The following is a 24,373-nucleotide window of genomic DNA, read 5'->3' on the forward strand; positions in this document are numbered from 1 at the left end:
CTTTCTTGGTGTAAACCACGTAAGACAAATTACTTTCAGAGTCGTGTTCAGATTTGTCTTATATGGATTGGGTAATAATTCAAAACCACCCTAACTACACCATGTGGAATTAGCCCTAAAAAGCCAAATACCAGTAGATAGCAGCTTCTTCTCCTAAACAACAGAGATGTTTGCAATTACACACTTTAAAGGGGAAATGCTTTAGGCATCACCATTATGTCATGGTTGGTAATATTTAGTCAGCCTGTTCAATTCCTTTTCACTGTTGGTACACACCCCAGAATAAACTTGAAGCTTTGGACAGACACAGAGCAGGTATCAAGCTCAGAGTCTGTGAAACTTAGTAGAGCTGTTCTACTCAAAAGGAAGCCCTTTCACAGGCAACACGCACCCACACAAAGAACTACATGGCTCTCAAATACTCCCATCATCTGCTGTTCATTGCTTGTTCAGGTGACACAAGCAGTAGTGCAAAACACTTCTGAAGCTGTGTTACTGTCTCTGCAGTCCGGGACACAGAATCTATTCTCAAAAACATTGCTCTGGGGCTGATGAATCTTAGCTTTGTGTAGAAATACAGCCACTCCGACTTCTGCCATCTTTGGAAGTCGATGCTAGATTGGTTTCCATTAGTTTCACAACTGGAAGATTATCTAAACAAACTGATTACAATTCAGCACCTCAAATGAGAACATAAACACTGCAGAAACTGATAGTCTGCCTACTTACCAACAAAGAAACTTTTCATTAGTAATGGCTTTTACCAACTTTTCTCGGCAAAAGCCCTGCAACATCAACACAGCACATTCGTACAATTAACAGATCTCCTCTGGAAGCTCCTGAAGAAGTTTCAGTAGTGCTTCTCTTTGGGAAGCTCCTGAAGAGGAGCACCACTTAAGCTAAGAAATATTCCTTTTTCCTTTCTTTCTTTCTTTCTACACTTGTTTTCTGTTTTCCAAGATACTATATTGAAGAGGCTGCTAGCTGTTTAAGTCAACAAGCCTAGATTGCCACAGGAAGCTGTCAAACATTTAATCTGCAGGGGTTAACTCGGTATTTTACATTTAAATCAGTATTCTCTCATCTCAGAAACATTGCTTCCCTGCTACCTAATCTTCATCTTTGCACATACATCTCCCTGTTTGTTACAGTTGCTACAAACAGCTCAGTGGAGGGGGAAGCACCTACTACTCAGGTACAGCTGCAGATGCCTGCTGCCAGTGAGGGATGGAAGGGATGCAGAACCACGTGGTTATTCCTACCACCATGGCTCCGATTGTCTGACTGATGCTAGAGCTAGTCCAACTCCTATTTTCAAGTTTTAAAACCACCAAACTGATACACTAGCAGCGAGATGTTGGCAGCCCTATGGACTCTAGAAGTACACAAGATCAACCTAATCAGTTCCTGTGTACTTGTTTTAACAGACTATCTGATCTGATTTTTCTGAAGCCCCAGTCTGCAGAAGTATTTTTGAGTGTTTGGGAAGGCTTTTTATTGCAACATAGCAACAGCTTCTATATTAAAAACCCTGAAGGTCCAACACATAAATTACATCAGACATGTAGGCTTCAGCATATTCATTCCGCCAAACTTCTCCCCGGAACAAGCACTGCCATACAAGCTGTAACACACTTCACCTATGATGTCTTTATTTACCATTTGAATCACACCATCAATACATGCTACACCAAAAGGTGAGTCTTTGAAAGCAGCCCCCTCCAAAGAGGGAGACACCCCTTTTCCAAGCCTGACACGGTTGAGCTCACACCAGACATCACACTTACAACCCCGGGAGATGCCCTGATGACAAATAAAGAAATACTACCCCTTCTTACATCTACAGGCTCCATGCGGTTTCCCATGAACAGAGCTCCCCCAGTGCAGTCACCAGGATTGAGGGGGTTGCATTAAACACGCATTAGCACTCCGGGAGCCCGCCTGCCCCGAGGGGAGGCAGGGACCTGATACGCTGCTCTCCCGGCGTGCCAAAGTAGCATGGAAAAGTTGCCCAGCCCTTTGGGCCTGTTTCCCCACTACTCGAGGTGGGAAGACCGCTGGCAGCCGGGCCTCGCTAACCCTTCCTCAGGGCCAGACCGCCCCGGAGCATCGTCCCGGAGCATCCACCGCCCCTCCGTCCCGCCGGCGCCGAGCACCGGGCCCGCTGCAGAGAGCCCCCGCCAACGCGGGCCTCCTGCCAGGGGCGGGCCGGGGACTCGCCGGAGGGGCGCGGGCTCTCCCCACGGCGGCCGCGGGGCCCCATCGGGCTGAGGAGGGCGAGAGCAGCGCGGGACCACCGGGCGGGAGCGAGGGAGGGATGGCGGCGCCGAGCCTCGCGCGGGCCGGCGATCCCAGGCCCCGCGTTCGGGCCGGGCCTGCCCGCGCACCTGGTCCAGGTTCTCCTCGCTGCCGCTGTCCTCGGTGTCGGAGTCGATAAGGACACGGCCTTTCCGCTTCTTCACCATGGCGGAGCCGGCGGTGCCCCCTCCCCGCCCCGGCGGCGGCGGCGGCGGCGGCGCTCGCACGGCCCGGCCCGGCCTGACCCGCGCCGCCCGCCCGCCCGCCCGACACAAAGGGCACCGCGCATGCGCGGCGCGTGGGGCGGGGCGAGGGCGGGGCGGCCGCTGCTGTCCCCTCACGGAGCCGCGCGCTGTCCGCGCGCTCCGTTCCGTGGGTGCTCCTCCGGTGCCCGGAGATCCGCGGAGGTCAAGGATCGCGCCTTGGCCGCTGCCGCGGGCAGGACATCGGTGGCCGCCGTCGCTGGCGGCAGAACCCGAGCGGCGCGGTGCGCGTTGCTTGGCCGGCCCGGGCGCGGCGGCCCCGCCGGCGGCGGCGGGAAGGTGAGCCGGTGTTGGCGCCGAGGTCTGTCGGTCGGTCACGGGGCGGGAGCGGCGGGGCGGCCGCTCTGCGGGGAGAGGCCGCGGCCGCCGCCCGGCCGGTGCTGGCCTCGTCTCTGCCCGCGGGCTCAGGAGGGCGGGCGGGATCCGGGCCCGGTGCCCAGGCCGCGGCGCGGTGCGGCGCAAGCCGGGCCGGGGCGGAAGCCGAGGCGTCGCAGCTGCCGGGCCGTGCTTCGTGCTGGCGCTGCACTGGCGGGCTGCTAAAGCCTTGCCGAGGGACAAAGACCGGGCTAAAGTAGAATATGTTCAGATTCCCCGTTTCTTCTTGTACTCGGGTGAAGCAATGAGGAGACAGGGTTTCTTGATTGGGAACTTGCCTCCGATCTTGTGAAGTGCAGGACAGAGCAAAATGTGAATTTCTTCAGTATAGCTTTAGACATAACTTAATTAGGTGTGAGAATAACAGTAGTGGATTTTACCGTGGGTAAAGGAGGGTAAGTGACGTACAGAGGATATATGTGGGGTGCCTGACTTCATTCTTAAAAGCTCAGAGGAGTTGAATGCATGTGACATCATTTTTGGATTTGTTCTGTGACATAAAAAAAAAACCAACACCAACAATAAAATATCTTTAATTTTACAAGTAAGGAAAATCGCCTCTGTATAGGGCATCGAGCAGAGTTTTCCTGAAGACTTATTTAAGAAAACCCTATTGAATTGCAGTCTTCCATGTTAAACTTTTTGGTCTTTGCAAATGTCTCTGTAATCCTAAAACAGGTATATTGAGGATGACATGGAAGAAGCATGTGGTATGGTTGCTGCAGGACGTCATACCTGAAAAGTCTTGTCATCTGTGTCAGCTGAGATTGTAATTTTTATCTGTGTGGCAGCAGGGTCTGCCTGTTGTGAATTTGTGATTTTCATGCAGAGGATAATACTTTTTAGTTATACAGGTGTCATCTTTTAGAAACCTTCATAGGTTGTTCTTGCTGGTATTATTCATAACACCTAAACTTATTTACAGTGGAAGGGATAAAGAGAAACTGATTTTCTTTTCTATTTTCAGTTTTATTTGAAGTCTTTTACTTGGGTTTTCTTATTTGTGTGGGGATTTCACACCATGGGAAGAGAGGAAAGCATAGGGTGGAAGTCAATAAGTAAATTAGAGCTCTGAGGAAGTGTAATTCCTGATGGTTTTTTTCATTCCTTTTTCCAATTACTTGGATTTCTAGCTAATTTCACTTATAAAAGTTAAATAGTTTCACAAGCATCCCATATGTAATCTTTTATAACCTTTTCTCTTTTTCATTGAAGGTGAAGATCAACTACAGTAAGATAGCTCTGAATACTAGTTTTCTTGTTAATTAACTTTCAGCCCATTAATTGCCTTACTAGATGTGAATTCTTCAAGTTTATCAGTATGGCTCTGACTGTAATGCTGCTGAATGGTACTTCCTTCCGTGGTGGATGCTGCAGGCACAAAGTTTTGCTCTCCTTACTTGGACCTTTCCTCAGCAATTCAAAATTGTACAGCAGCTACAGGAGGCCAGGGGCAGAGCCTGAGAAAAAACTGTCTTGGCAGAATGCTGATTTCAGCTTTAAGAAGGGCATTGATCACCTAAAGACTCAGCTAAGCTTGCTGAAGAAGGAAACCCAAGATTATTTACTAGGACCTGGAGGCCATCCATTAAGTCAGCACTTGTTGGAACAAACAAAGGTCTTGTGGCAGTTTCGGAGCCAAGAAGATTTAAATGAATGGGTTATTTCCTCTGATGTAGAGATTGGAGGGAAAAGTAAAATTTACCTCAAATTGGGTAGGAATAACCAGGCTGCTCTGCTGTATGGAACCCTCAATACAGAAGTACCTCGTGATGGGGAGACAAAATACAGTGGATATTGCAGTATGAGATCCAGACCGGCAGTGGTAAGTACAGCTCCGTGTTTGCACAGCTTCTGTTACTGAATCTGAGGGTGTTTGTGGAATGCCAGTGACAGCAAGTGGCCTGCTCTTTACTGCTGATCACTTTCAGGAGTATTAGACTTTCTCTCAGAGATCTAATTGCTGCTGTATCCTTTGACCTGCGAGGAACTTACATTTTTTCTTGGATTTTGTTTTCCTTTCTTAGAAAAGGAATGATTCATGTTTGATCTTTTACTTATGTACAATAGACCACCCTGTTTGCAGCATCCTTACAAATGAAGGATCTGGAATGAATCTTTATATCCAAAATTGGTATGATTAAAATAGACATCTTTCTAAGTTTGAAGTTAATTGAATGTGTCATAAGTAAGAATTTTCTGGGCTTTGACTTGGTCTATTCATCAAACTTGGTTAGGGTGAATGAACTCATCTTCTCACAGGAACAGAAAACAATGCTTTGAAATGGACTTTTTAAAGGTCTGCCTCCTACTGTAAGTCAGAAAAAGCAAAACACAAACCTTTGATAGCTCAGAATTGAGCAAAATAGACCAGAAATGGATGTGCTTATTATGGATATGCCTTGTTTCATCCCTTATTTCTAAGCACCTTTAAAAGCAAAGGAACATTTTCACTCGGTGGATAAAATCTTTAACTATTTAATGTGTTCTGTTGTTTGTGTCTTGTCACAAGTACTCAGGTAAATAATTTCTGGGCCAGAATCTTGGGGAGCAGAGAATGAGAGTAACCAAAATCAATGGGTTAATGAGAGGCACATGAACACTGATTAAAATGGTGGCATTGGATCAGATGAGTGGAACAGCAAGTGGAGTGTTGCCTGAGTTAAACTCTCAGGACTGCTACTGACTTGTGCAAATGTGACTCAAACTTTCACCTCCTAATTCTGAAGAAGTGGAATGTATCAGTCCATCTTTAGTTAAGTAGAAAGGCTCAAAACTGTTAAAACCATAAAATCAAGTAGCTACACACCTTATATTAATATATTGATGATCTACTTGTTCTGTTACCTACAAGATGAGTTGGTAGAAGGATAGCTGATAGGTAATTGTAGTAGTGCTGTAAAATAAAGGGGAAATATCTGAATTTTTGGTGCTAATTTTGACTTCTTGGCAGTTCTGACCAATAACCCTGACCCCTGCCCCTCATTGCTCTGAGTGACCTCAGTGTAGTTCTCTGAAGACTCTTGGATATGCCATCATGCAAATGACAACATCAGGATTTTTCAGATCTTTGGAAAAAATGCAGTAAAGATTTAGACATGATTGCAATCTTATTATTTTACACAGTTAATGGAAAAAAAATGTTGGAAAACATTAAATGCTCCCAGTGTTTGTTAGTCTTCAACTGGGAAGTTATCAAAGGGGATAATTATTTCACTGCTTCAATTCCCTGTCATCACTTCTCAATTATGTAGAACTGAGCACAGAATATTAAACTTAATGAACTACATAAGTACTGGTCCATCACCATGGCATTTGTGTACTTGCCTGGTAAGGAATTCAGTCTTTAGGAAGGAGGTCTGATTTCTCATACTTAGAAGATTGTGCCTTATAATGAGTGTGAGTCCTCAGAGTGGCAATATTGCAGTTTTTGGTCTCTAATGTACTGATGAAGGAAATTCAGTGAACTCAGCAGCCAGGATGATGACAGTGTAGCTGTGTTCACTATGTTACAGTAAATACTATCTGACATAATAACAAGGGCAGTGATCAAAGCAACAATGCTTTGTTCCTCATAATGAAAGTGTCCCTTTATTACGGAGAAATAATTCTGTTTATTAATAATTTGTAGGGATCTTTTAACAGGAAGAAGTATTATGACTGGTCAAACTTCAACAGTCTGTATTTACGTGTCCGTGGTGATGGCAGACCTTGGATGGTAAACATTTATACAGATCCTTACTTCTCTCACCAAAAGGATGACCTCTACAGCTACTTCATGTTCACCAGAGGAGGCCCATACTGGGAGGAAATAAAGGTTAACTAATGAATCTTTCAAACTAATGACACTCTTGGGGTCCTGGCCAAAACATGGGAAGGGGAATTCTTTCAGCATTCACAGTTTGTTTCAATTGCTGTCCACTCGATGTTTTCTTTATACAAGACGTACTTTTGGCTTGGGAGTTCCCAAAACTGGACTGGGGGAGGGCACACTGTGTCAATTGTGTTAAAGAATTGATCCACCATCTGTTCCCCTTAATGCCTACTGTTGGCTCTTACTGGAGTAATGGGATAGATACAGCAATTGAAACTTAGCAGGTGTTCCCATAAATATTCTCTGTGATAACCGTTTTATCTCTAATACACATGGGTGTAGGCCGATGTAGGATTTGTTCCATGCAACAGGATTTGCTTAACTCCCAGCCTCTCTGGAGTCAGTCAGACTCAGGAGTTGGGGTTTGTCATTTGTGACCCTTGATTCTGTGACACAAAATAATGTTTTTAAGAAGTGTGAGTTGTGGCTCTTCTGATGCAACTTGGGGACCTTTTGTAATTGTCTGATGACAATGATAAGGAGGTTTGCACATCCTTACAAATTGGTGTTGACTGTTTCATGATACCATTGTCCAATCGTGGGAACAGCCTGTGTTTCACAGATGAGGAGCCAGGAGGATGAAAGTCGGTGTGTCATTGCTGGCTTGGATGTTTTCCTCTCACCAGCCACCAGCCAGCCCTACTTTCTTGCTCCCACTGCTTTCAAAGAAATTGTTACATTATCCTGAAGTGCTTTCCTAGAGATACTGATGTCTGAGTACGAAGTTTGCACTGTGAAATCCACATCCTAGGTACAGACAAGCTGTCAGTATGTACACATGCTAGGCTTTGCAGTAATTTCTGGTTGATGTTTTCATGTTATTGGAAGGAGATATTCTGAGTGTAGACAGCCACTTTCTGTGCTGCAGTGTTTCGTTGTGTCCCAACAGGGTAACGCCCCTGTGTGATGGCTGCAGCCACCACACCACAGGGTGGGCCTGGAGCTGGCTGTGAGTAGCCAGCTGAAAGGGTTAACGTGGGTTGTTTCTTTGTGCCAGTTTTATAAACCCAACTAATGCTAGTACCAGATATAGCGCAGTGTTACTTTACTAACACATGCTTATTTTCTTTTCCCTAAGTTTCTATTTTATATACTGGTTACACTAAAGTCTGATTTTGTTTTGTTTATGTCAGATTCCATTCTCCAAATTCTTTCTCTCCAGTCGGGGAAGAGTCCAGGATAACCAGCATCCTGTCTGGTTAGACAAGGCAAGTTTTCTATAGGCTTTTTTTGAAATTTCAATTGAAAAAGCAGTATAAAGAACACACAACTGCTCTGTAAGAAATTCAGAGTTTCCTTCAAGATCATATTGGCCTGATATAGATAATTTACAAATTCTCTAATGTTTGTTATTTGAAATTGAAGGGCCTCATCTTGTTATAAGGTACTTGTTCTCATATGTGGTAAATGAAAACATAAAGTCATATTTGGGGTATTTAAAAATATTTACTAGGAGTTAAAGGGACAAATAGTACTTGATCTAAGCATCCTCCACTGAAGTTTTGTTGATGGTTATCTTATGTGTAGCATTTGACAGTAAAAGTTATGTACTTGCAGTGTAATTTTACAAACATATTTTAAAGAAACCCAAAAATCAGGGAAGCAGTGTGAAGGCAGTTTAAGAAATCTTAATAAAATGTCTTGGTCACACACACAATATTCAGAGTTGGAAGGGACCCACAGGGACCATCAAGTCCAGCTCTTAAATGAATGGCCTTCATGGTACTAATGTATGTTTTCCTAGGAACCTGGAAAGGCAGGAAGTAATTATTAAATAGGAATAAAAAAGGCAGGAAACAGTCAGTGTGTCTAGGGCTTACAAAGGAATAGATTCTTTAGAGCAGAGAGTTTGGGTGACTCCCGTAGGTATCCGTAACAATGTGATTTGGAAGAAAGGAGCTTTAAAAACTGTCCGGGCTCCAAAAGCCAAGGGGCTGCTTGTAGAGCTTGCTGCTGGGGAAGGGGATATAGCATTGAAAGCATTAGAATGATCCAGAGGAGTGTCAATGCATTTATCTAGCGTTGTTCTGTTATTTATTTAGTATACATTTGCAGTATTTATTTAGACATTTACTCATCTGACACATCCTAGGCATTATTTTCCCGAACTTACAGCAGTCCTAAAAATCATGGGCACCACTCAGACCTGCACTTTCAGCAGGGCTTTGGGGCAGCTTGAGTTCATGCGGTGGCCTGCACTGGTGACTCAACTAAGCTGTTAACAGTGGAAGTGTTTTGTAACATGTGAGAGCTGAGAGAGTATTTGGGCAAGCCACAGGCTAATAGAAAGCATGCCTGAGCCACACAGATTTGTTCTTATATATAAGAACATTATTCTAAATGGAAAACAATGGTTAAGAACCTTGTCTTACTATTAAACTCAGTAATTAAGTCTCATGCCAACTTAAAATTAAGTTTTAAAATGTCTGATTTGGTGTTTTCACAGAGTACATGGTGTATCACAATCTCGACTGATCCCTTCCATCCTTAATTACATCTTTGTTTTTCCTATTCATGAAAGAATTTTGACTTTATGAAAATGTGTTTAGAAACCCAATTGTGGTGACAGTGGCTGTACACAAAACATGAAGGATAAAAGTAGCAGTGTTGCTTTAGGCTCCGGCCATTTTAAATCAAGGGTTTATTAACACAGTGGTAGAAAGGCAAATGTGGAGTAATTTCCCTCTGGGGTGTGTATTGAAAATGGGATAGTGAAGTGTTCAAGCCTTGAGAAATGCTGCTGCATTTTGAACAAACACCAGCTTAAAGTAGATGGCTGTGAATGGTACATAAAATGTAGAAGTGGGAGATATAACTGAGTTTGATTGTAATGTTATAAATACTGTTCTACCTCTATGTGTCTTTTAATTAGATTAGAACCCTTGGATTCACCATTGGAGATAAAGTAGATGGTCCATTCCAGCTGGAGATTGATTTTATTGGTCTGCTAAAGGACAGAGCTCATAGAGAAGAGTTCGCCTATGAAACATATGACAAGAACACTCCAGTCTAAGTTGGGCTGGTGTCCTTTATAAATTCTTTAAATACTTGGTTTATTTTTATAAAATACTTCTTAACATGTGGCTTTTAACAACTTGAAGAGCCTGTGTAAACATTAAAGAGATAAGTGCATGAAGCGTGACAGCACTGGCATCTTTGAACTCTCAGAGACAGAATCCTGGAGAGACTGTACATACATGGACTGCAACATAGCCTTAGAGGAGCTGTGATGTTCTTACAAAGTAGTAACTCTTCCCTAGGTAAGTTTTGGCTTATGTCCTGACCTTTACTGAAATAAAAGCATTTCATGAGTTTTTTGTTCTTTTTTGTACATCACTTTCATTTTCTGCATTATGTGGTTTGGTGACAGTTGTAAAACACTTTTAACAGTTTTATACTGAAAAGAGTATGAGATTTAATACCCTGAGGACTGGTGCTTAAGTGTGACTCAGCTACTGAAATTTACAAAGAGCAGCACCTAAAGTGGAAAAGGCAGAAGTATTTCAACCTTTCATTTTGGCTCCTCTGGATAGCTAAAAAAAGAAAAAGCTGCCACTGCCAAGGTGGAAATAAGAGCTATGCAGCAGGCTTGACTTTTCCTTTAAAGCTGTTGAGCATAGTCCTACAATGTTGCAGAGCTAAAGTTGTTGGAAAGAAGTAATGCTCCAAAGAAGGGGTGGAAGGAAAAGCCCAGCTCTGTCTGCTCCCTGAGGAGGCACAGCGTGGCTTACTTAGCACCATTACAGGGCAGAGCAGATCCCACTTTTGCTGTGTGCAGTTAGCCTAACTCAGCTGTGTTGTAAGAAATCACAGCCTCAACTGGTGGCACAGAAGCTCAACACCTCCCTTTTTCAGAGAACTCCAGTTTTCAGTAATTCAAGATAACCAGTCAGCACTTGCTTTGTAAAGTGTATGTTTCAGCTGTCAAATTTAGGTAATCAAAGCACTGACCTGCTCCACAGTGACCTTGCTTAAGTATACTTTAGAAATATTAAATGTACCTGTATTTTATATGGAAGAGACCACAATGAAGCAAGCTGAAACAGGATCTTGTACTATCAATTCAACAGCTTAAGTGCAGAAGGATGAGGGTTATTATTTCTAAAGATACCAGAGCAAAGATCTTTCATGGAGTGGCAGGCAGGTGAGTTTGTGAGGAAAACTTGGCACAGGAAAACACAGTAGTAAATACAAGTGTGAACAAAAAGAGTGCTACAGTAAGGAAGCAGTTATACATAGTATACTAAATGATAAAGCCACTGATAAACAGGAGAGATACAAAATATTTATTTTCCCCATTCAGTTTATAAAAGAAATAGCTTGTTCTTGACATTGCAACATATATTTGATAGGACACTAAATTCGGTGAAACATGTATTTGCTCAACAGCTGAGATTACAACTGCTAAATTACCTTTCTAGTTCTATCCCTAACAAATCCAGACAACTTTTCTATGTATTTTTTAATGTAAAAATAACAACTGCTTTTAAAACCAAAGTATTGAATGTGCCTCAACACTACTCTAACCTCTTTTAAGCATCTTGGAGATGAAAAGCAAGAGAATTTTGTTAACATCTGCTATTTACCATAGAAAGGAACAAAATCTTAACTGCTCAAAGCATCAAAGTTGGTAATTTGTAAATTCAGTTGTGACTTTTTTTTTTTAAAAGGTAGTTTACAATTATGTTATGCTGTAAGCTTTTCGTTTTCCAGAGAGCTTGCATGCTTTCTCCTCTCTTTGAAATTCCCTACTATGTCATAAGCATGCAATTAGAAATGCTGAATACTTACTGCAATTTAGAGAATTTAAGGATTGATCTGGAGAACAGGGCAAGCAGGTACTTCTAGCTCTTGTCATTTTGAATATTGTGGAACATTTTGAAGCTTGCTGTTCAAAGCCTGCATTCTAGCACACAACAAGTGCATTCTGATGCGCAAGTCTATCCTAAGTTGCAAGGAGGCTTCTTGAGCATCTTTTTTCCGCTTGTATATTCTTCTTGAACATATTTTAGTCAAGTAAATTAGTTAAATGAAAACATTATGAAGCAACAAGAGAATTCTAAGCCCCTGAAAGTTTGGAACTCTCATCTCAGTGGAGAAGTTGATCAAAGAAACATTATGCTCAGGGCACATTACAAGGTCTCCTTAATTGCTCTCTGGATTCCACTAGCTAATAGCAACCTGAACCATACACAGACAGCACAAGCCTTTACATGACAGGAACAGTATTTACAGTGATGTCTTAGTTAGGACTTCTTATTTGTCCTAACACACAGATAGGCCTCTACGTTTTCCAAGAGCATGAGCCTTTTTCTTTTTTCTGTCTTGCTCAAGTGTCTCACGCCTTTCTTCCCTGGAGGGGGGGAAAAAAAAAAAAAAAAAAAGAGACCATATCAAGTTATATTAAAGGTAGAGACACAAGCAACCAAAGGAATCTGAAGCTGACCACAACTTAACACCCATTTAATCAGCGTACTGCCTTTGCCATAGGCAGAGATAACAGTACCATTATGGACTGAATTCAAACATACTTCTGCTCAGACATACAGGTCTAACACACAAGGTAACAGCATGTCAATATTGACAGCTTCTTCCAAGATGAAGGTAAATCTCCAAATTGTGAAACTGATACCTTTCATGGAAAAAAAGTTTAACAAATTCAGAGCAGCCTTTCCTGTTGGCTTTCCTGAAATTCAGCAGTCATTGGAAGGAGAAATAGCTTCAATACAAAAAAAGTATTCTTTCCCAAATTACATTTAAATCCTAAAAAGAAGAATGAATCATCATATTATTTTAAGTAACCCTATTCATAAAAAGACTAGTGGTATACTAACCTTGTCTGGAGATGTGGCTGTTTGTAATCTTTCTTACGTGAAGAGATATTGCTACCACCAGACTTACTGAGAACAGCATTTTCTTTAAATTCTCCCCATGGCTTTAGTCGTCCTACAATTTAGGAGCAAAAAGAGAGACTAGTTCAGTAATTCTTACCATGAATTTATCCTAGCTAGTCTGTTACTTGCTGATGGTCTTTAAGATGAAATGCCTCTTCAAGCTGTATTATCAGATTCACCAGCCCATTCCCTACAAGTAGTTCTTCTGTAAGTAGTAACAGGTACTTAGAAGTAACACTCAGCATGCAAAGTTCAGCTTCTCACATGAGATTAAAAAAATCCACCTCACTGTGTAAGAAATATTTCATATTTCCTGTACATACATCTATTTAATGGAATACAAGGATATTTATTCTTGTATTTATGGGCTGCTGGTCATAAAATCTTAATCTTCAGTGGGAGGTTCTTAAAGTATATACTGTGAAGAAATTTAAAGCATACTATGTGGGAACCCAGAGAGAAAGGAAAAGGGGCAGGAAAGGAGACTGCAAACTTCACTATTGCTGTTTGTATCAATGCGCCCCTGTAGGAACAGGGGGGTGTAAGGGGTGTGAGCAACGCAGACTGCACAGGCTCAACGTACCTTTATGTGGCTGATACCGAAGTGGCCGAGAGAGACTTGCTTTGAGATCAAATGTCTTCTTTCCACTTGTGGGTTCTGCAGGTTGAGCACCAAACTTGAAGGGGGTAAGAACTACAAAAGGCATCAAGATACCATAATTAGAGTTGCAAGAGCATCAATGTACACAGAAAGTTGGAAAGTGCCTGTGAAGACCACACTACAATTATCAAGACCAAAGAGCCATTAAATGCCCCTGCTGACACCTCTAAAGATAGAATTGCACAAACAAAGCTCACTTGAAATGGGGAGCTTCCAGGTCTGGAGAGGGCAAAAGTTGTAGAGTACTGGCGCTTTAGCTGTGATTATACTATGGAAGAGCACATACAGCTTCATGTGTTTTTCTAGTCCTTCAAACCAAGTTGTGTTTCTCTATGATTTTGGAACCAAGTGGTTTTTCACATTAAACAAAGAAGCATTCTTTTGGAACAGGCCAGCTTCAGATTAGCATGGAACTTAGCTTGCCCCTTAAAAACATCACTATTATACAGCAAACCAGGCAGCTCTGGGTTCTTGACCTGTGCAAATATCCCTGTGATGCTAAGGGTGTCAATGGCTGGATAGCAGAGCTGTTGTGCTGCTGCAGAGATCATTAGTAATCAGAAGACTTCTGATTTTTCTTAATTTTAGTTCCTGAGTTGATCAGGGTGCTGAGGCTGATAACAGGTTGTACTAAAGCACAGCTAGAAGCCTGATGCGTGCTTAACCCCACAAGGAGAGTGAGACCTCTGAGAAAGTATCAGGAATTCCTCTCACTGCAGACAGGGTGTCCCTGTATCTGCTATATGAATCTTTTGCTATGTAGTCCCTAAAGGGCTAGAAGATTTTCTGCCCTCTTTTCTGTAGGTAGCTAGGTACCATATGTTTAAGACATGGCACCTAAACATTCTATTCAAACCACTGGAAAACAAAGAAACTACTGCAGTTCTGAAGAACCAGTTGTAAATTAGAGATTTAAATTAAAACCTGGGTCTACATGACATTTGTTGTTAAAAACTTATAATTTAGTAAGACAAAAGTCTTGATCTGAAAGAGCCAAATATTCACCATCCACTTTACCCTTTGATGCAGTCAGATCATTATTTCTTGCATTTCCCTTACTGTTCTTCTGACTTATACATTTGCAGCTCTTTTGAGTGTCAGGTGTGCAGATCTCCTCCATGTATGGAGACATTCTAGATGGAGTCTTGATAAGAGAGCGTTTGTGCTCATTATCTTTTGTGGCTTCTGAGAACCTGAAAGTTATTAGAAACATGAAGACAAATTTAGTCACCTACAAGGAATGTAAGCCATCTGCCAAAATACAGAAGGTTCTGCATTCTACTTTTATTAATTACAGGTAGAAAGATCTACTGTGTGAAAGATGTTCACAGCTTATGCAAAAACTGCACTAAAATACGTTGTTGGTATAACATTAAGTTCTGAGCCAGCATCAACAGCAGTAAGTAATATGACAAACTACAAAGAACAGACTTCTTTTTTATTTTGGAAAGCAAATATATTTGGATGCAATAAGCAAGTAGATTTATTCACCAACAGATATGATTTACTTTAGATCTGGATTCTGTATTCTGGAGTCTGCATATTTCGTTAGTTTTAAAATTCAGATTAAGAAAAACTGAAAGCCAATTAACTATCAGAATGCTAGACCTCGAAGAGCTACAAGAGGAAGAAGCTGGAAATTTTTAAACACCCAAGTTACCTGCATTCCAAGACACACGCACATTCTGTATGTATGTGTGTATATGCACATTTTTTAGGGATACTTGTGAGTACATGCATAAAATTCAAAATCTTGAATGAAGTAACATCCACATCAAAAAGGTACTAAGAATAAGCTATAAGCTTGCAAGATTCAGAAAGACGGAGTAAATGTTGAGGAAAGCTATGTTTTTATGGGCAAGCAAGTTTATGATGAAGTACAACTTGCAAGATCCATCACGGTGCAAATTTGGACCAGTGGAATGGAAGCAAATTCTAAAAGTAATGTTTTGGTTTACATATTGCTAGGAATCAATAAGGGGTGCAGTGGAGACATCCAAGCTCATCCAAGAGGACAATAGGGGCAGTGTATTTTTTTCATTTGTTATCTATTGAAATCAAAAAGAGGACTTTTAAAGTAAAAACAAAGCCACTAAGTTTGTAAACTTGATTTTGACCTTTGAACAGCAAAAGACCTGCATTCCAAAGTGACATAATTATATATTATCAGATACCAGTATGAGAAGTTGCATTATCTGACTTAAGAACAACAATCCCACACACACTTTATTCAGGAACAAAAAAAAGCCCCAGCAGCCATGGTCTTGGCACGCAAAAGTTGAAAAGTGAAGGTCATCAGAGAAAGTAACACAACCAAGGCCTGCAAACAACCGTAAATTGTTAGCAAAGGGAGAATGTCTAATCAGAACTTCAGTCCCTGTGGAAACTTTAGTAAACTGATTAAAGTCAAAATTGGTATGATAGTTAGAAGTCAACAAAGAAATAGTAGAAATAAGGGCTTTCACTACAAAGAAATCCAAGCAAAAGGACATTTATCAATAGGATACCATAAGGACTGCCCTTTCAATTCCTTCTTTTAAAAGGTTTCTTGATCAAGACTTTAGGGAAATTATTAATAAGCTAATAAAATGTACTGATAACAGAAGTTCAGGAAGTATTAACACTAATAGAGAATTAGATTACTGTGGAGGAATGATGACATACACATGGTATTCTAAAAAGAAATAAGATGAGGTATAATAGCATTGAGTATGAGTTCATTCATTTAGCAATTCCTCATGACTTTCTGGTGTCAGCTTGGTTCCCATCTGCTAGAAACAATCTGCTTATAGTAGTCAATCACAAGAAGACCCCTGCTGTGACCTGAAGGGGAGGGGAAGTATAGGACAAAAGGAAGAAAGTACCTAAAAACCCCAAATGATGAGTCCATTGCAAGACTTACCTGGAATACTGAATAGAGTTCTGATTAAAAAATTTTAAAGATAAATTAATTCAGATAAACAGAAACTATTAGGTTGCCTGGCAAAATGGAAAACCTAACACAGTAAGGGAAGAAAAATAATTGGCTTGAGCAGTTTAGCAAAATGAAAGCCAGGATTTGAGATTCCTCTAACAGACATAAAAATGAAGAAAGAAGATAGTAACAGAGCAGTAAGGCTTAAACCAGCTACAAAGCCAGGCTGGAAGTTAGTAATCAGAATTAGTCTTGCATAGTTCATGTTTGGAAGAGAAATGATGTAGTAAAATCTCTGTCAGTGTTGATTATTTCACGTGTATCATATCAAATGGCTTGCTGGTAGCTTTGGTTTGTTCTTTTTACCTGACATTCATTTTGGATGTTGAAAGTACAGAAGGATTAAATGAAGATCTCTGGGATAAAATACTCCGATTAGCAGCATTCAGAGAACTGCGTGGTGAGCGCCGGAGGTTACTAGGAGTGCAGGTGTTGGAGAATCTGCCTCTTTCTGGATTTGGGCTGAATAAAAATCTTTTGCCACTGGCTTGTTTCTAGGGAAAAGCAAATTCTGAGTTACCAGACTCTGCTGAAAAATTATCTACAAAGCAGGCAAGAAGAAAGGAAAACAAACAGTGCATCAGAAGCATATGGCCTCTTCAAGTTTTCTCCCTTCTATTTTTCCTCTTTAAAAGCTTATTTTAAATGTAAATAGTTTTTTTATTATTATTAAACTGACCTGACAACACATACCTTAGAATGTGGAGTGTCTTTTTCTGATACTCTTAAGAGAATTGATTTTCTGACCATTGGCACCTGCCAATAGTAATTTGTCTGAAGTACACAATGATGCAATATATGTCATTAAAAAAATAAATGTAGTCTTCAGGAGTTTGATTCATTGTGACTGTTTGATATGGACCTGGCAGTGCTAGAGTAACCAACCTGAACAATTCTAAGGCCATTGACGTACTCATTCATACATTCATTGACACATTACTGTCACTTTTTTAGGCTCTACTGCACTTTGTGAGAGGCCCTGTTAGCAGCTTGCACCCACGTGAGGGTGAAATACAGGAACTGAGAACATATACTGCATGTATTTTAAAGGAGAGTCATATGCAGCCATTGGATGATAGTTCAGGCACAGAAGAGAAACTTAATATTTCATTCCTGCTCTTTGAAAAATAACCTATCCCTTGCTTAAGTTCTACAGCAATTCAACAGCTGTAAACAAAAGTTCCAGGAGATCTTTCACAAAAGTAATTGTGACAATTATTTTCACTCAAAACCAACAAGTTAGTTGTTGGTTTCTACAGCTGTACACTGTTAACATGTAAAAACTTGTATAGTTACATAAGTTATATACAAATAACTATATAACTAGTTATGTAGGACTACAGTTAAATTACATTGGTTATAACATTACACTGCATGTTCACATGACCAGCTACTCACTGATCTAAAGAGACCTGAAAAGACTTTTACAGACAGGCCCTGGAAATAAATGAATATGCCAACAATGGGTATCCTCCTGTGTTATCTCTTACCTTAACTGTGCTGCAATTTTCATTCAGTTTTTTTTTCCTCTCGATGTAGTCAGCAATAGATTCCATTTTCTTGAACTGAGCCTCGTGCAACTTTTTAAAGTCTAAGAAGTTCCAAAAATAAGAAGATTCACAGATCTGATATGGTCCTAAGGAAGTTTAATACTTCATAGGAGAATGTTGTGACACCTATTGTTATGGCCTCAAAGAAAACACTGCATCCCTCTAATTAAAGGCTGTAGACACAGCTGACCAAACAGGACCAAAAGAATCTATTTCACCAGCTACATGGCCAGCTACCTGGTAATCTGGAGGATTATAGAACCATGGTTTGGGTTGGAAGGGATCTTTAAAGATCATCTAACCCAACCCCCAAATTCTGCAGTTAAAGAAAACAATAAATACTTCTGCATTTGAGATTATTTAATGCATTTTAAGAAGTGATGAACATGAGCTAATGTATAGTAGTACAGCACAACCATAGTATTTATAAAGTGAAAACTAAACAAGCAGGAGTAACAGTAATGTGTTCCTGTTCTTTGAAAAATCACTAATTGCAAGTATTGTATCCAAAAGTCACCAAAATGTTCAATAAACCAGTTTTTTAACATACATGCCAGTCATTTACTACTATGAATTTACAAGCTGGAATATGTACCTTGAAATGTAACCTTTGGGAAATATTTTTTGCTTGCTTGCTTTTTAAAGAGAGAATATTCTCTTCTTTGAACAGGAATAGAAATTTGAGTTGTGAAGAACTAAGTCAAGTCTCCCTTTACACAGAGAAAACACATCTATTTCTAAAGATGGTAGGTTATCTTACTTGGTGTAGTAGCTGTTGTTCCTGTTCTTGCAGACCTAGATGCACGGCCTACCCGTAGAGGAATCTTCCCTCCTGCAGGATGAGCATCACCTGGTACAGTAAGATTAGACAAAAGCATTAGAACTCCTGGAAGATGATTTAAAGTAATCACAGTGGTTTTAAATAGTGTTCCAATATTTGTTTCAAAACACATTTTATCTCCTCGAGGGTTTAGGTTTTGAGAAATAAAACCAGCTGGAATAGATATGTTCTAAGTCTCTCAAAAGTGTTTTAATTCGTTTGTCAATAATAACATATCTTGTAAAACCTCAAGCCCAGCATGAACCCTAAAGTCATATTAGGCTAGTATCTTACGATAGGTAGTAAAATATTTTTCAGGAAAAGTTAACAAGAGAACTGTGCTTGTGGTAAGCAAAGCAGACTTTAAATTCACAGGCCTTGATCTGTGTTTTTTAAATGCTGGTAACAAAGAAGAAATACCTTTTGACCAACTTTTCTGCCACTGCCTTATTTACATACAGAGAGTCCAAGTTGTTTTTGTCACCTTTGCTCTCAGGTACAGTAACAAGCTCATGTTTACATTTTAATGATTAATTTTCTTAAGAAAAAAATCAGGTAAAGACTTTATATCAAGTTCATTCATATCAAAACCAAACATTTGCTTTTCTGTTCATTCACATCCCCTCAGAAGTAAACTTAGATGACCTTAATATATTGAAAGAAATCCTTATTGGAATACTTATTGGAAACAAGTAAGGGCGTGCAGTTAAAACTAATGGTTGAAAAATCAACTTGTCAATATTAAATGCAGACACTTGTTACTACAGCTATAGGAAGAGATGAGCACTGTTCCAACTGTCAGGATGAGTGCTGCCTCAACCCAAGCATCCCCCACATACTCTCTTGCTTTTCTTTTTAAAAAAACAACCTTCATAGAAAATCACAGATTTTTGAGTTAGTTCAAAATTATTGGTGGTCTCCCATAAGATTGTCCTTGTAAATTCTATGGAACAACAAGAATATCCATAATAAAACTTACAGACTACAAACACTGAGCCTAACAGAGCAAATGCAGGTGTGCATTTTACTTGACAGACCCACAATACCAAGAATTAATCAGATTGGGTAGGCAAAGTCATCTCTTCATGTCAGCTGCATACACAAAGGAGTGGGGGATAAATTAATTCATATTTTCAGTGGCATCATGTTTGAAGGACTAAAAACACCACCAGATGAAAAAGTGATCCACTGGAATATATTCAGACACTCTTAGGTAGTTCAAACAAATTATAAAGGATTCTGTCTCTGTTATTTTCTGCTAATTTTACTCCTGGAAAGAAAAAGATAAAACTGTTCACCTGTAGAAAAAGATAAATGAAGCATGAGGAAGCAAGTCCTCCCTTTCTTGCCACTTCTTAAAAATCCAACTAACACCTCAAGAGTATTCCAAAAGGCACTGATCCTTTTGGAAGTGTAAAACTCAAATATACCCAGATCTCTGAGAACTCCTTCACTGAAAACAAGAGTTCTGAAGTCAAAGTTCTGAAGTTGGCAAAATTCCTACACTGCAGAATTTGTGGATTTGTGTTACAATATGTTAAACAAGTAACACAAACTCAAAGCAGCCTGATTTTCTTCTGGTATCCCCAAAACAAGGTAGTGATCAACAGACGTGCCACAAAAATCCTTGAAGACGCAATAAAATGTCCCTTTTGGTTATTTGAAGTAGCACAAATTGAAGTTACTTTTTCCAAATTTTCTACTTACGTTGTTCTGCCCTGCTTTTAGTAGAAGTCTTCTCTACTTGTTTTTTCTGTCCAGTACCCATCCCTGGATTCTCAATAGCCCTCTCTTCAGCTATTTGCTTCTTGTTTTGTAATACATTCTGTCCCTTTTTGTGCTCACCCTGAGGCACTTCATTTTCTTCCATTTCAGAATGCACCTGCAATTTAAACATACTTTGTTTAACCAGTTTGTTCCAAGTGGCTATAAAGAAAGGCTGTTGTTCTGAGAACAGTGAGTCAGTGCAACAGATTGCCCAGAGAGGTGCATAGCCTTCATCCTCAAGGGTTTTCAATATCAGATTGGATAAAGCCTAAAGCACTGTGGTCTAACCTTATAGCTGAGTCTGCTTTCATTGGGAGATTGAGCAAGAGATTTTCTGAAGTCCAAACTGAATTAACTTGTGAAATACTTACCCTGTTACTTCACAAACTTTGATATATTATAAAGCTTTTAACTGCACAGCTCTAACATTTTAGTATAAAATTGCCTTTATTCATAAAAGTTAATTATTTGCAAGTAAAAATAAATTCACTGAGGATGTTACTTTTTACTGTTGTATCTTTGTATACTGTACATCTCTAACACTAACAGACTAACATTCTTCATTTTCTCATTTCCCTCCTCTACCTGAGTAAGTCTTTCAAACAGTTCTTAGCTTACCTACATCTTGTAACTCTAGAAAGAAAAATTCTGCCTCCACCTCACCTTGAAACTTTCTCTCCCTCAGTGATACAACCCTCACAATAGAAAAATTATGATGTTTAGGCAATCGTGTGACTTCTAATGATTTTTTCTGTATCAAAAAAGCGAGAACAGCCTTATTTTAGATAAATTCTGAAACTAGCCTAAGATTCAGAATACTACAGTGAACTAGAGAAAGCAGATAAAGTGTTTGGAATTGTATATTTCTTAGAGGAATTTATTTTCTTGAAGCAATGACTAGCATGTAATGTCTGTTTATTATGGGATAGCACATAGTTAAGATAGACAAAAGTCAGTGCTACAAAGTACAAAAGACCAGTACCAGAATGTTTGCATATGAATTTTTATACATGTGTATACACACCCAAAGACACACATATAAACATATACCATCTACAAGTGGTGATAGAAAAGAAATCAAGTTGTGCTTAAATTATGCTCAGAGGAAGGGAGGACAGTCAGCACACAAAAGCATGCAATGCAAATTACCTCTTTCTCATCAGAAAGCACTGGCTTTTCTTCATTGGTATTCATTTCCTCATGGGAGTTCCTCTTTTTTCTGGTTATTTTCTTTTCTTTACCACGTCTTTTTGTAATAAAAGACCCTGAATCAGACATCATTTCCTCCTGATTGCTCAGTTCATCCGATTTAATGGAAGCAGATGCACTCTTTACAGGATCCTGTAGCAGAAAAATACTATAATCAGAAGATACCCGACACAAACATAAGTTAAGTACTCCAGGGACAGTTTCAATTGCATTATTAAAAAAGTATTTCATACAGAGGAAAAACAGTAGCATGCCATTTAGCAGTGTAGTAATCAAGAAACAGGCACTATCTAGATTCCCCTAAGCATCAAAGCTCCTTGTTTGGAGACTTTAAATACAATTCCTATTATTGTTTTATCATATTTCATTTTAATAAGATTATAAAGGCTTAATACTTTATATTTGAAATCTAACTTGCATGATGCCATGACCCTCCCACATTTGTGGAATACTCTTCACCAATAAAAACAGGACTCCTTTCATGCTTGTAAAAATTTTTTTAAAGCTGACAAGGTTTACACCAGTTCCTCAAACCTTTAAAGAAGATTTTTAGGAGATGCACTTCAAGGAAGATGTATTTTAGAAAAAGCAGATAACAAATTACTTTTTATCAAAAACTTCAAAAACGTTACCACACTCAGCAAAATAATTCAGCTTACAGAGAACACTTTTTTAAAGTTAAGAAAACAATACACAAGAAACAAATAAAGGAAGTAGCACAACTGTATTGCTTTCATTATAGTGCTAGTGTAAGTAAATTGTAGTAGATGCAAAATGCTTTCCAATTAGCATCTAGTCCCCTTCATCTAAGCATGCAAAATAATAAAGTATTTTTATATTTGATACTGAATAGTGTCTGGAGCCACACAGGCAAGAATTAATATTTGTTCAGTGGAAATTAAATGTTAGTGTTCACAGAGAAGAGTTTTGTACTGATGCTGAAAAATATATTGTTAATTTTGGCAGCTGAAAGGAAATCAGCTTTCAGTCATAGAGGAGGCCAATGCAAAGCTAACATTAGCATATCTATGTCTATCAGTACATGAGTGCTTTAAACTAAGGGCACTGAGAAGAAAAAGGTATTTCTATTACAGTTCCCATCATGGTCAAAAACACCCTTCAGCACGTGCCCCGCTCAATTGGTTACAAATTAAGGATTATACTTCCTAAAAGCAAACGGCTGATTTATTATCTATTACCATATTTTCACTTTCTTCTTTTGTCCCTTCAAAGTGTTGCTTCAATGATTCCAACAATTTGTCTGCCTGAAGAGAAATCAAAACACCACATGAACCAAACAGTCCATTAAGTCATTGAAGAACTCTGTAAGCCCAACCAGCCTCCTATAAACTGATCCAACAAACAAGCAGAACATTTCCTGAATCCAACAGAATAAGACATGCCTAGGACGTCATTCGAGTCAGTCAATTAAATAAAGTGCTGAAGGCCACAGATTAATATGTAGCATATTCTCCAGAGGCACAAAGGCAAATTTCCCTGACTGGGTTTCTTCTGATCTGTCTATTTTTCAGAAGGTTAATCGTTCAATGAATGAGACAAACTGTTCTAAGCCCCACAGTGCAGCTGAACTTGAATTAAAATTGCATCAAATTTCTGCAATTCCTTCTGTCTTGGACATGCTACATGCAAAACATTCTTTTCATCCCTCGCATACATCAGCAGTAATACTAATAAAATAACAATGAAAACACGCCATTGATAATTCAGGCTATGAAAGACTCTTAAACACTTAATTGAAAAGGGCAGCATAAAATCAATCAAAATACTCCGCAACTAACATTCCCAGAACAATTCTTAGTCCTGTGAGGACAGGGAGTTGCCTTGTCCACCCAAGGTGTGGATCTTTCCTTAAGGCTTTATGCCTTCTCCCGTTGCTGGCAGTGCCTGCCAGGAGAGGCCGGGCCGTGTCACGCGTGCACCTGCGGCTCCGGGCAGGACATTGGGGCGTCCTTAAACCTCTCACCCTTAACCTCGACTGCCAAACGCGCCCTCTCCTCCCTTAAGGTACCCTGCTGTCACTGTTCCTCCCACTCCGAGTCGTAAAAAAAAACCAAAACAAATCAAACAAAACAACCACAACTACCCACGATGGAGGCAAACAGCGCTGGAACACCAGCGGGGGGGAACAGCCGGGCCGGGAGGCGAGCGGGCAGCCTCCCCGGGGGCACCGGAGCCCTGCACTCCTCCTCCTCCTCGAGCGCTTGCCCGCCTCCCAGACGTCAGCACAGCCTCCCGGGGCACCCCAGTGCGGAGCCACCGTCGCACCGCGCGGCCGGTGCCGCTGCCAGCGCCGCTCCAGACCTGGGAGGGGGCACCGCCCGCGGGGACGCGTTCCCTCGGCTCACGGCCGGGCACGGGGGCACCCCAGAACCCGGAGCTTCCCGGGCACCGCTCCTTCCCAGCCGACCCCGCCTCACCCGAAGGTTTGCCCTCAGGCCGGCGGCCTTGGCGATGCGCTGGAGCTCGACGTATTTCAGCGCCTCCAGGGGCTGCAGCGAAGCGAGCGCCATGACAGCAGCGGCAGCAGCACCGACCGGCCCTGCCCGCCGCGCGCCAACCGACACCGCCCGCGCCGCCCCCGCCGTTCGAACGGGCCCGCCGCGCCAGCCCATTGGCTGGGCCGGGAAAAGGGGCGGGACCCGGGGGCGGGGCGAGGGAGCCGCCAAT

The 24,373-nt window shown here is 40.8% G+C and overlaps 3 protein-coding genes across 4 annotated transcripts in view; 1 reads left to right on the top strand and 2 right to left on the bottom strand.

The window, feature by feature from the left end:
- Positions 1-2,582, bottom strand: part of RTF1 (RTF1 homolog, Paf1/RNA polymerase II complex component) — a 29,749-nt gene extending 27,167 nt beyond the window's left edge. The window contains exon 1 of the mRNA XM_032110653.1: positions 2,388-2,582. Within this exon, the coding sequence (XP_031966544.1) occupies positions 2,388-2,465 (78 nt within the window). The 5' untranslated portion in view covers positions 2,466-2,582. The remainder of the gene's footprint in view (positions 1-2,387) is intronic.
- Positions 2,583-3,014: 432 nt separating this feature from the next.
- On the top strand, positions 3,015-10,141 carry NDUFAF1 (NADH:ubiquinone oxidoreductase complex assembly factor 1). Its single transcript, XM_032110656.1, has 4 exons — positions 3,015-4,761; positions 6,568-6,753; positions 7,944-8,018; positions 9,683-10,141. The coding sequence occupies exons 1-4, from the start codon at positions 4,258-4,260 to the stop codon at positions 9,821-9,823; spliced, it is 906 nt and encodes a 301-aa protein (XP_031966547.1). The 5' UTR covers positions 3,015-4,257; the 3' UTR covers positions 9,824-10,141.
- Positions 10,142-11,073: 932 nt separating this feature from the next.
- Positions 11,074-24,276, bottom strand: NUSAP1 (nucleolar and spindle associated protein 1). Of its 2 annotated transcripts, none has more exons than XM_032110655.1 (11): positions 24,124-24,276; positions 22,885-22,950; positions 21,626-21,817; positions 20,417-20,591; positions 18,650-18,739; positions 17,830-17,930; positions 16,646-16,833; positions 14,383-14,558; positions 13,288-13,398; positions 12,645-12,756; positions 11,074-12,163 (listed from the first exon to the last, which is right to left on the bottom strand). In XM_032110655.1, exons 1-11 carry the CDS (start codon positions 24,214-24,216, stop codon positions 12,076-12,078), a joined length of 1,392 nt encoding a protein of 463 aa, XP_031966546.1. In that variant the 5' UTR covers positions 24,217-24,276; the 3' UTR covers positions 11,074-12,075. The 2 variants fall into 2 exon arrangements, with proteins under 2 accessions (XP_031966546.1, XP_031966545.1); XM_032110654.1 differs by having other exon boundaries at positions 14,371-14,558.
- Positions 24,277-24,373: the final 97 nt, after the last annotated feature.

This window comes from Corvus moneduloides, chromosome 6 (assembly GCF_009650955.1).
Source record: "Corvus moneduloides isolate bCorMon1 chromosome 6, bCorMon1.pri, whole genome shotgun sequence".
In the NCBI taxonomy this organism is placed as follows: Eukaryota; Metazoa; Chordata; class Aves; order Passeriformes; family Corvidae; genus Corvus; species Corvus moneduloides.

What these genes read in the sequence shown, in the direction of transcription:
- NDUFAF1 (XM_032110656.1), top strand. Translation starts at nt 4,258, where the DNA reads ATGGCTCTGACTGTAATGCTGCTGAATGGTACTTCCTTCCGTGGTGGA. An exon ending in TGAGATCCAGACCGGCAGTG is followed by an intron (nt 4,762 to 6,567) that starts GTAAGTACAGCT and finishes AATAATTTGTAG; the next exon opens with GGATCTTTTAACAGGAAGAA. An exon ending in ATCCTGTCTGGTTAGACAAG is followed by an intron (nt 8,019 to 9,682) that starts GCAAGTTTTCTA and finishes TCTTTTAATTAG; the next exon opens with ATTAGAACCCTTGGATTCAC.
- NUSAP1 (XM_032110654.1), bottom strand. Translation starts at nt 24,216, where the DNA reads ATGGCGCTCGCTTCGCTGCAGCCCCTGGAGGCGCTGAAATACGTCGAG. An exon ending in GCCTGAGGGCAAACCTTCGG is followed by an intron (nt 22,951 to 24,123) that starts GTGAGGCGGGGT and finishes ATTTCTCTTCAG; the next exon opens with GCAGACAAATTGTTGGAATC. An exon ending in CAGCCACATCTCCAGACAAG is followed by an intron (nt 12,164 to 12,644) that starts GTTAGTATACCA and finishes CCCCCCCTCCAG; the next exon opens with GGAAGAAAGGCGTGAGACAC.